Genomic DNA, 10,293 nt, shown 5'->3' with positions numbered 1-10,293 from the left:
AATGACACCATGGCATGCTGTAGCATATAAACATTAGTTGATGTTCTCTTTTATTTCATCTATAGAGTGCCAAATGAATCACTATCTGTGTACTTTTTCTAAAACGACAATTTATTAAACGATAACTACCAATCTAATTTTCCTTTCACTCTTTCCAAAACTACAATAATTTTTTGTTTTAACAGATGATTCCTCCTAGGGGCTGTGCATATGTCTGCATGGTTCACCGACAGGATGCATACCGGGCTCTTCAGAAGCTGAGTTCGGGATCGTACAAGATTGGGTCCAAGGTCATCAAGGTAAGGCTGTGGGGTGGAGGCCAGCTTTCTCGTGCGTATGAAAGGCTGATGTTTGTCCGATGGAGGGCCTCTGTGCTTGTTTGTTTGAATTTTTAGAATACCCCTGTATTCATGAATCTTTTTAACATCATAAGCCAGCCTAGTAACAAAGGAACTGTTTAACATCCTTGAGGTATTGAATTAGGGCTGAAAATGAACTACAATAGGTGGGCTTTAGTTGATTGGAGCTTTGAGGTCACACACAACCCCATTCTCCACATCTTTCTCCCCACCTTCTTCTTCACCCGCCGTTGAAGGAAGAAGCCCTTTCTGTGTTTCTCAGTGTACACAGATCCAGCCTTGAGGGAAAGGTCTGTGAGCAGGAGTGTGTTCATTACCTTAGTCTTTTAAACGGGAGGTTACTTGAGTGTTTGCCCAGTGTACTTTCTGTGATTAATTTTCTTTTTAATTCTGTTATCTGGAGTAATTTATTTTTCTGATTATCATGAGTTTTGGCAGTCAAATTAGACACAGTGTAACTGCTTCCCAGGGAGCTGCTCTGTCCTTGGGCATTGTTGTTATGGCAGACCTTCCTCCTACACACTAAGTGCCTCCAGGCCTCCCCTCCTGAAGAATGTCAACATGGTGTCTAAATTAACTGTCATTTGTGTTAATGCCTAGACAAAAGCTGCTGTCAAGTCAGTTCTTACTCCAAGCAACACTATAGGACAGACAGAGCCGTTCCTTAGGGTTTCTGATGTGATAAATCTGTACAGAAGCAGAAGCCTCGTGCTTCTCGTGGGAAGTCGCTGGTGGGTCTGAACTGCTGCCCTTGTTAACAGCTCAACACGTGGATTTGAATTGTTTCTGCGAAATGTCATTTAAAGTTAGAAGTGGAAATAAATTCCATATTTTGAATACCATTTCTATCTTAAAAAAAAAATAACATGGAACAAATTTCTTTGGCTTCTAATCTCCCCGAAATTATAACTTTGCCTATTTTAATTGATTTTATTTATGTTTACATGAATTATCATTTTGAATGTTACTTGTTTTATTAATATATATTTATTTTCATCATCTCCCCATTCCTACTAGATTGCCTGGGCTTTAAACAAAGGCGTAAAAACAGAATATAAACAATTCTGGGACGTGGATCTTGGCGTTACCTACATACCGTGGGAGAAAGTGAAAGTGGATGACCTGGAAGGTTTTGCTGAAGGAGGCATGATTGATCAGGAAACTGTCAATACTGGTAAAGAATCCCCAAGCGCAGATGGAAAATGGTTTTCTTGTTTGAAGGACTGAGAGTGAAAGATTATAATGGAAATAGGTTTTGCTTGAGGGGACAAGTTAAGCCTACTGTGCTCTCTGGGTTCATCCCTGCCCTCCCCCAACACGGGGGTGGGGGTGGGGAGAGGAGCAAACTATACACTCTGTCCACGTCCACTGTAGCTGCTTACTGCATCTCATTTCACAAGTGCCAAGACATCAAGAGTGATTTAGAAGTCCATGAACCTGCCAACTCCAACTATGTATCTCGCTCTCTTTCTCACAAAATCTTGCTGTTTAGAAGCCACTTCCTACACGTGGAAGCTTTTAAACAATTTCTAATTCCTTGAATTTAGATTGGGACTAGGGATTTTGGATGCTTATTTAAGAATTTCTCCGGGTTATTTTGTTTAAAATTCATGTCAAGAATAGCAAGAATTGAATTTTCATGTTGAGATGTCCCTGTTCATGCTGAATACCTTCTAGAATACCTATAGACGAATGACTAACCCCTGCAGCCGCCACTCCCCCCCTTTTAATATCTTTATTATAAATTCACAGCATGATTAGCAGTTATAGTCAGTAGAAATTTTTAAATTGCTAGTTGAGAAAGAAATTTGAGATTATACTTTATTTGACTAATTTTCAGAATATTTCTCAGGCCAAAGAAAATATTTTCCTTCAAGTTGTTAGTATTGCTGTTTTTTTAGTTATTTTTTCATTGTCAGCCTTCCCAATCAATGGCCGTTTCTCTAGGACATCCGTTCCTGAAATAAAGATTTGTGCCAACTGTGGGGCCAAGTGCCAAACCCTGTTACCAGATTTGCTGAAACACCATCAACTGCATTTATTTACCTCTTCCGTGTGACTGTCGTTGCTCTATTATCATCATCATTATAATAGCAATTGAATAGTTATGATTAACTCAAAACCAAACTCACTACCATTGAGTCACTGCCGACTTAACAGTGACCCTATAGGATAAGGTAGAACTGCGTCTGTGAGTTTCTGGGACTGTAACTGTATGGGAGTAGAAAGCCCTGTCTTTCTCCCAAGGAGTAGCTGGTGGATTTGAACTGCAGACCTTACAGATCACAGCTTACTTCATAAACACTACACTACCAGGGCTCTACAAAGAAGTCTAAAATACCATAGAAAAAGTTGGCCAGCTTCTGTGGTAGTATTAAGAAAGTGGTCATAAACTGTATTGTATGTACAGTATTGATAAGCAATATGAAGATCAAATAAGGAAACCAGACAGTGTGATTGGGGGTTAGAATGCCGTGTGTACTTGATTGTAGAAGGTTTTATCAAGAGGGTGATGCTCTGAGGAAAAGGGCAGAGGGGATAGCAAGTGCAAAGTCTGCGTCCAATTGGGCTTGAGCCGAGATGAGCAGGGGAAGACATTAGAGTTATAAAGGGTGACGTCACATGGATGCCCTGAGTCCTCTGTAATGAGTGACCCATATGTTGACTGAGACGGGGACTTTGGTCATCCTGAGAGGTCTTTGTGACAGTTTTGCATGGCCCTATTTTCTGAAAAACCTTTCTGAGTCAAGTGAAAACTTGTTGGGTGTTCCCTTGTTGAACATTTCGATAAAATATGGAATAAAGCTGTCCATCTTCTCGCAGACCACTTTTCAGATAGGGGTCCACTGTCCCCTGTCTTTAGTGTTCACTGCAGACCACACATCTGAGTGCCCTTCATTTCTGTCTCACGAGTGCAGCTCTAGGTCACTTTGGGCAATTGTAAGCACATCCTAAATGTGTGATTTTACTAGTTTCCAACATGGGTGAGGCCTGTCCCTAATAGGAAACAGATGTAGAGGTGCACAAACCCAGTGGAACTCAGTTTCAAATCTTTTCTGTAGAGTGGGAGACGGTAAAAACTGCTGAACCTGTGAAAGAGCCAGCCCCTACGACTACGCAGAGCCCGCCGCCACCCGTGGAGAAGGAGACTGTGGTGACTACCCAGGCTGAGGTCTTCGCGCCCCCTGTGGCCATGTTACAGGTTAATGCTGGGCTGATGGTGTGGGGAACACTTATATATGCACATTGTTATGCACATACTTACTTTAAAACCTGGAGGAAATTGTCCAAATTGAAATATTTGCCAATAGTGTTGGACACAGCAGTTTTAAATAAATCTGTAATGTTCTCCAAATACAGTTTCTCATTGTCATTATTGTTGTGCTAATGATAGTAAGTTGAAAACAAAGTTGGTAGATATGCAGCATGAGTATTGATTCTGAAAACTTGCGTAATCGTTGTTTTCTTTAGATTTATTCTTTTGTGTTGTTGCGTGCCATTGAGTCTGAGAAGTCTTCCTGATAGAACAATAAGTCATTTTACGCAATAGTTTAGTCCAACTGATTTTGAATAATAATGAATAAAAAATTTTAGATGGTGCCATTCGCAGATTTAAGCGAGCCAATGAGACTTGGGCTGCCCTACCCTGTGACAGCCCCATCCCAGGCACCTGGGCTAGCGGGGCCCTGCACTGAGAAAAGAGACCAAGTCCCTCCCTTCAAGAACTCTGGTGGTACCATTGGGGAGCGTTTGGGCTCCTGACTGCAAGGTTGGGATTTCAAGTCCACCAGCTGCTGGGGAGATTGATGAGGCTTTCTGTTCCCACAAAGATTTATGTTCTCAAAAGTCCTATATACGTTTGCTGTGAATCTGACTTGGTCTGATGACAGTGGGGGTATGACGTTTACATTCTAATGGAGTGGCCAGAAGACAGATAAGGAAAAGGAGATGAGATCCTGTGGAAGGAACAAAGTAGGGGAGGATCTGATTTTAAAATGACTGGATAGCTGCTTATGGGACCTGTGTACTAGGACCGCAGCTGAAAGACCGAGCCACAGGCTGTCTGGCTGGAGCGTGTTCCAGGGGGCAGAACCAGCCAGCACTGTAAAGGCTCAGGACCAGGACTATGCTGCTTGGGTTATATTCCAGGAACAGCAAAGGGGTCAGGGGTGAAGGCTATGTGTGTGTTGGAAGGGGTGGCTGGCGATGGGGGTTTAGAAACAAGAGTGACCTGATTTGAGTGAAAGTTTCAAGAATTGCTGTGGTTTTGAGAACATTGGCATTGGTAAAGCCGGGGTGGTGGTGGGGGGGGCAGTTATAGGATGATGGTGAGCAATGAGGTGAGAGGTATCAGCTCAGACCAGAAGTGATAGCAATCATGCCAGCAAGGGTGCCCTGGTCAGATGTTAGGCATGTTGCGAAGGTGACTTTCTTTCAATCACAACCTTTCTGCTGTTACTGGATGCAGAGCTGTGAGATGGAGCAGAGGCAAGATTTTATCTGGGCATGAGAAAGGCATCCTCAGAAGGGCGACTTCCAAGTTATAAAGTTGAGTAGCTCACCAATAGTACCCAAACCCAGGCCCAAGATACAGAGATGCAGTTGGCAATTGCTGTACATAGTGGTGGGGGTAGAAGATGGCTGTGTTGGGATTAGAAGGTAAATGCAAGAGAAACCCAGACCATTCTAAAGCTGCTACTGACATCCTTTCAATGGTGGTGGTTCAGTGTAGCATTGGTATATTGTCGTAATTGTCTTCCTTCGTTTCTTTCTAAATCATAAATAGAAATACTGTACCTTTATTTGCTTTAAGATGTGATCCTCCCGGTAAATAAAATGTTTTTACTCTTTTCCCACCAAAGATTCCTGTCGCACCCGCCGTTCCTGCTGTCAGCTTAGTCCCCCCAGCATTTCCTGTGTCCATGCCGGTTCCTCCTCCTGGATTCAGCCCGTTGGGGCCCCCGCCTCCTTTTCTTCGAGCAAGTTTTAATCCTTCTCAACCTCCTCCTGGTAAGGACATCTGGTGATACTTATCATTTGAATTCTATCTAGACTATTGTGTAGAGTCCTCTTTCCAGACATAAATACCATCGAACAATGATTCTCTCAAGTTTGCATGCGTCAGGGTCACCTGCAGGGACCACTGCATCTCAGATGTCGTCTAATTAGGCTTTTGGCTTCCTGAAGACCAAGCTTTGAAAAGTAGGGATGAAAAGGGAAGTCAAAATCTTTCAAATCATTGAAGTGGTCCCTAAAATTTACACTGAAGTTTTCATATGAACTCACTGCCATTGAGTCGACCCCTGACTCATAGTGCCCCTACCTATGGATTTGCAGACTGTAACTCTCTACAAGAGTAGGAAGCCTGAACTTTCTCCTGTGTTTATATGAAAGCTCTCTATAACTATTACCTGTTTTATCAAAAAAGTTTGTATTAAATTCTTTAGATTGTTTCTCCTAAAACTCATTTAATTCCATGTTCAACGTTAGAAATTAGTATCTTAAAATACTGAAAGTATTCATTGAATTTACACCACTTTTTTAAACTTAATACTTTTTTATCATGTTTCCTGTGTTGAACTATGTTTCTAGGTAAAAATGGACATTTCCTTAGCATATCGTGCAACTATATTACATGCAAAGCTTATAAATAGAACTTTCAATATTATACCAAGGGAAGTTAGGAGACTGAAGGAAACATTCAAAAGGGCTTGAACTGTGTTGTTTTTCTTTGAACTTTATGAATTATTTATAGGTTAGAAGTAGTTTGGTTTCTTTTAAGTTCTCAACCATTGTCTAAGTTTCCCAGTAAGACTAAAAAGTTGATTAATTGTCTGAGAGTAATTGTCACTTATTTGTCATATAGCATAAAATTTAAAATGATGGCTTGGTAATTTGAAATAGGAAGGTTTTAGTAAGAATATTCTATCATTTTTAAGTTCCTCTTGAAAAGTACTTTCTGTATTTGTGATTTAAAACTCGTGTATGATTTATACAAGATTTGAGAAACCTTACCGATCACTATGCCTCATAAAGTCATTGCCTCTTACTCATTTGCTGAAGAAGTATCTCTAGTTGTCCCCCTTTTTAGCCATTGTTTTCTACTGGTTTTGTTAATTGATTCTCTTTTAAAAAATGTTAGCAGTTTAGCAATTTCATATTAAAGATTATAAAAAGGCCAATAATAAAATATTCTGAGTTAGTGGCCAAATAATCAATGTATTGAAGGAATATGATACCTTATTTGGCACGTTGACATCATTTCTTATAATGTGACCTACAGTAGCTTGAAAACGAACTTCCCAGACATTAACTGTGCTAGCTGATAACCAAATTACTGGGCTTATCTTGATGTTTGACTTTACAGCATCTTAGAGAATGCCACAGGACTTCAGTGATTCATAAACAGGATAAGTCAATCAGTCCAATCTCATGATAGCTTTGAGCGTCTTTACTTAGTTGGCCTTTGGTGATTCAGTGGGAAAATTCTCACCTTCTGTGGGGGGACCCATGTTTGATTCTCAGCCAGGACATTCCATGTGCAACTATCATTAGAGGCTTGTATGTTGTTATGACTGAGCAGGTTTCAGGGGAACTTCCCATCTCAGATAGGCTAGGAAAGAAAAGCTCAGTCATGAACTTCAGAAACATCAACCAAAGAAGAACCCAATGGAACCCAATGATCTGATACCTAACCAGCAGTTTTTCATTCTGTGGGGTGGGGGGGTGGGGGTGGCGTCGCCCTGAGTCAGGGGCCACCTCAATGGCAGCTAACAACGAGAGAATTTAAAAGTAATGCTAACTGAAACGTTGCACACAAATACAAGTCCTAGTAATGAAAGGTCTCTTTATTCTAGATTTTGAAATCCATAGTTTAACCAAGTACTTTTCTTGTTACTGTTTCTTTTCTGGTCTTTTCCTTGTAGGTTTCATGCCACCTCCAGTTCCACCACCTGTTGTGCCGCCACCTACGATTCCACCAGCAGTCCCAGCACGTGAGTTTCCCGAGGCCTGGGAGTACCGTGTCAGTGTGGGCTCTTGAGCATTACTAATATTTTATTATGAAGCTCGGTTTTTGGTTCATGATTTCTAGAAAATAGCAGTGTCATGTGATACCCAGGTTATATATCACTTTGCCCAATTATCTCAGAAATAGCCTTTTATTTCTGAATTATTCCAGTCCAAATTCAGAGCTGATTCTTACATCATATTTGTTTCGCTTTCATTTATTGAGTTTCTTAGAGCAGCCCTGCCGAGAGACCCCACTTGCCTCTTCAGTGGTTTCAAGTCTCCCTGCAGTCTTTCATGCCATGGGTTTCTGGTGTGTGTGTGTCTGATTTGTGATACTGAATTTGTTCCTTCATCTCCCTACATTTCCTGTGAAATGGAAGTTTGCGTGAGAAGCTTGATTAGCTCCTGGTTCAACTGTTTGGCAAGAGCACTTGCTGTAAATGCAATGTGCTTGCTGTAAATGCAATGCCCAGCCACGTCAGGAGCCCCCAGGACCTACCTTTGTGTCCCTTGCTCAGTGGTGAGAAGAAGGAAGGGAGCTTTCAGGGCGCCAGCTTGATCCTAAAAGTTTCCCTTCACGTTTGCGTCTGAAGGTTTTACTATTGTACAGTTCCTCGAACCTGTTGTTCATTACCTTTAAAGTGATCATTTTTCCAGTTCTGTAAGTCTTTTCGCAGTTATTAGCTAGATTTTTTTCCCCTATAAAACACTCAAGCTTGTGCTATTTATTTACCTTGAAGTGCCCTTCATATGGGAAGCTAGGATAGATGTTAAATTTTCCCTTTTTGCCATTTTTCTGGGTGAGCGGTTTTTGGCTTCTGTTTTTCTCCGACTCTCTGTGTGCCTTTGTTGTGTTGCTCAAGCCAGTCCTGACTCATGGCGACCCACGGGCACTAGTAGAGTGGCTTGTGGGTCTTTTCACAGCTCTGACCTTTCAGAAGCAGATTGCCAGGCCTGGCTTAGGAGGCACCTCAGACTGCGTCCAGACAGCCACTCTTCCCAGCTTGGAGCCCAGTTCCTGATCGTTTCGCTCCCCTGCTACTCTTCAGGGCCATGAGTTGTACTCATTTCCACGATAACGGGTAGCATGGCTTTTCCATCTTCTCTGCCTTTTCCTTCTCTTCCTTTCCCTTTCTTTTGTCCTTTTACTTTGTTTGCTACATTCATTTTTTTATTTTTTGAGCTTCAAGAGACCTTTCCCATTACCTTGCTGTCCTTTTGACCTGATGTTTGTTTTTGAGAGCTTTTACTTTTTTTCCCCAGTTTGTTGCAGATGTACCTGGTGTGTTTTCTGTTCCATTCTGAGAATGGGGCCCAGCTGTGAGATCACCGTCTGAGCACTAGAGTCTCATTCTGCTCTTGGGTTCTCATGGGCTCTGGGGACTTTTCTTATTTGGGGGGAAAAGTGAATATATAAGACAGCCACAACAATGCTAACAGGAGTTTCTTAGTTAGCTGCTTTTACTTTCAGTAATTCTTGTCACTGAAAATGTCAGTGTGCCCTTCATTTCTACTATCCTACAGTATATTTGAAAATAGAAAACCAGTTATTCCCAGCAGTAAGACCACTAGAAAAAACTTAAAATTTCTTTGTCCTCAGAAGAGACTTGCAATTTCCTGCCATCACCTGAATTGATAATTTTATCTAGATCAGTGGTTCTCAACGTTCCTAATACTGTGACCCTTGAATACAGTTCATGTGGTGGTGACCCTCCAACCATAAAATTATTTTTGTTGCTACTTCATAACTCTAATTTTGCTACTGTTAAGAATTGGGCGACCCCTGTGAAAAGGTCATTTGACGGCCCCCTGCCCAAAGGGGTCGGGACCCACAGGTTGAGAACCATTCTAGGTGATTGTGGGACCTCACCCAGCCTGCTTTCACATCTCCAGTTTTTCTCCTAAAAGACAAATTTCAAAAGGATGCAATTCAGGCAGAAAGTAAACATTTATTATATTTTTAATGATGATAACCCCCCCCCCAACCAATTACAGTCATTTTTGAAATACTACATACCTTTAAAAAATTTAAAAAAAAAAGATTTTCCCATGTATTTAATTTGTTTACCTATGGTAATTTGCTATTCTTTTGAACAAACGTAATTTTGGCAGGCGTGCCTCAAAAGTTAGTGCTGCCTTATTGTCTGGGACTCTAGTGTGATAGACACAGAGTTTAGCTTCTGATTGCAGCCCTCTGCCTCTGCCCTTGAACACCTCTCTGCACTGGATAGATAATGTGAGGTTCGTTCTTTCTTTCTTTGTTAATTGGGAAGAAATGTTAGTTTCTTCTGGAAATTAAAGTGTTCAGACCCCATGTCTGAATCGATTTTTCAAAGAAACTCTTTTATTCCCAGTGTCCTTTTGCACAGTCAAGGACTACTTAATGGGGAGAGAGAGTCCTCTGTGCATGGGCTCCCCTAGTGGCTGCCAGTGTAACATGTCGTGCTCATAGTTGCCATGCACTCACAGGGCGTCTTACTCCTACTTTAGCTGCCCTGTGCGAGCAATCTTACTGTGCGTGAGGATGTAATAAATGCGCCTAAAATTCCCGAGTAAGTGGTTTAACATTGTTCTAAATGACATGAACACATGGAAAATTAAAATCATATCACTATGGTTTCTGTATTCTAATGTTCCTAGGGTGTTTTCTACCCATTCTTTAAAATGGAATACTGTTTATTTCATCATATTTGTAGTCCGCTTTACTTTGACGAGTTGCTAACCTTTTTTGACAAAAGCTAGTGAACCTAAGGATCCTACCAGTACCCGTGGCTGTTGAGCCAGATGAGAATGGGGGCTGGGGGTGTTTCAGAGGCTGATTTTTCAGAAGGACATCACCAGCACTTCAGAAATACGAAATAGGCAGCTGGGTGGACTAGAAAACTCTCAGGGGTGGAGCCTATTAACTGTTTATGCACAAAGG

General features: G+C 41.4%; 1 protein-coding gene across 4 annotated transcripts in view; it reads left to right on the top strand.

The window, feature by feature from the left end:
- The window catches only part of SCAF8 (SR-related CTD associated factor 8), a 196,093-nt gene that overhangs the window by 77,780 nt on the left and 108,020 nt on the right, over positions 1–10,293 (top strand). For all 4 annotated transcript variants that reach the window (XR_006680462.1, XR_006680463.1, XM_045294340.1 and 1 more), the window contains exons 14-18: positions 186–299; positions 1,377–1,533; positions 3,422–3,561; positions 5,222–5,369; positions 7,286–7,354. Coding sequence is in view for 2 of the 4 variants with exons in the window: in XM_045294340.1 (XP_045150275.1) it covers positions 186–299; positions 1,377–1,533; positions 3,422–3,561; positions 5,222–5,369; positions 7,286–7,354 (628 nt within the window). In the remaining 2 variants the exon portion in view is untranslated. The remainder of the gene's footprint in view (positions 1–185; positions 300–1,376; positions 1,534–3,421; positions 3,562–5,221; positions 5,370–7,285; positions 7,355–10,293) is intronic.

The sequence above is a fragment of the Echinops telfairi genome, unplaced genomic scaffold, assembly GCF_000313985.2.
Source record: "Echinops telfairi isolate 266 unplaced genomic scaffold, ASM31398v2 ScPeMD7_3533;HRSCAF=4204_0, whole genome shotgun sequence".
Taxonomy (NCBI): domain Eukaryota; kingdom Metazoa; phylum Chordata; class Mammalia; order Afrosoricida; family Tenrecidae; genus Echinops; species Echinops telfairi.
This window is presented reverse-complemented; position numbering and strand designations above follow the sequence as displayed.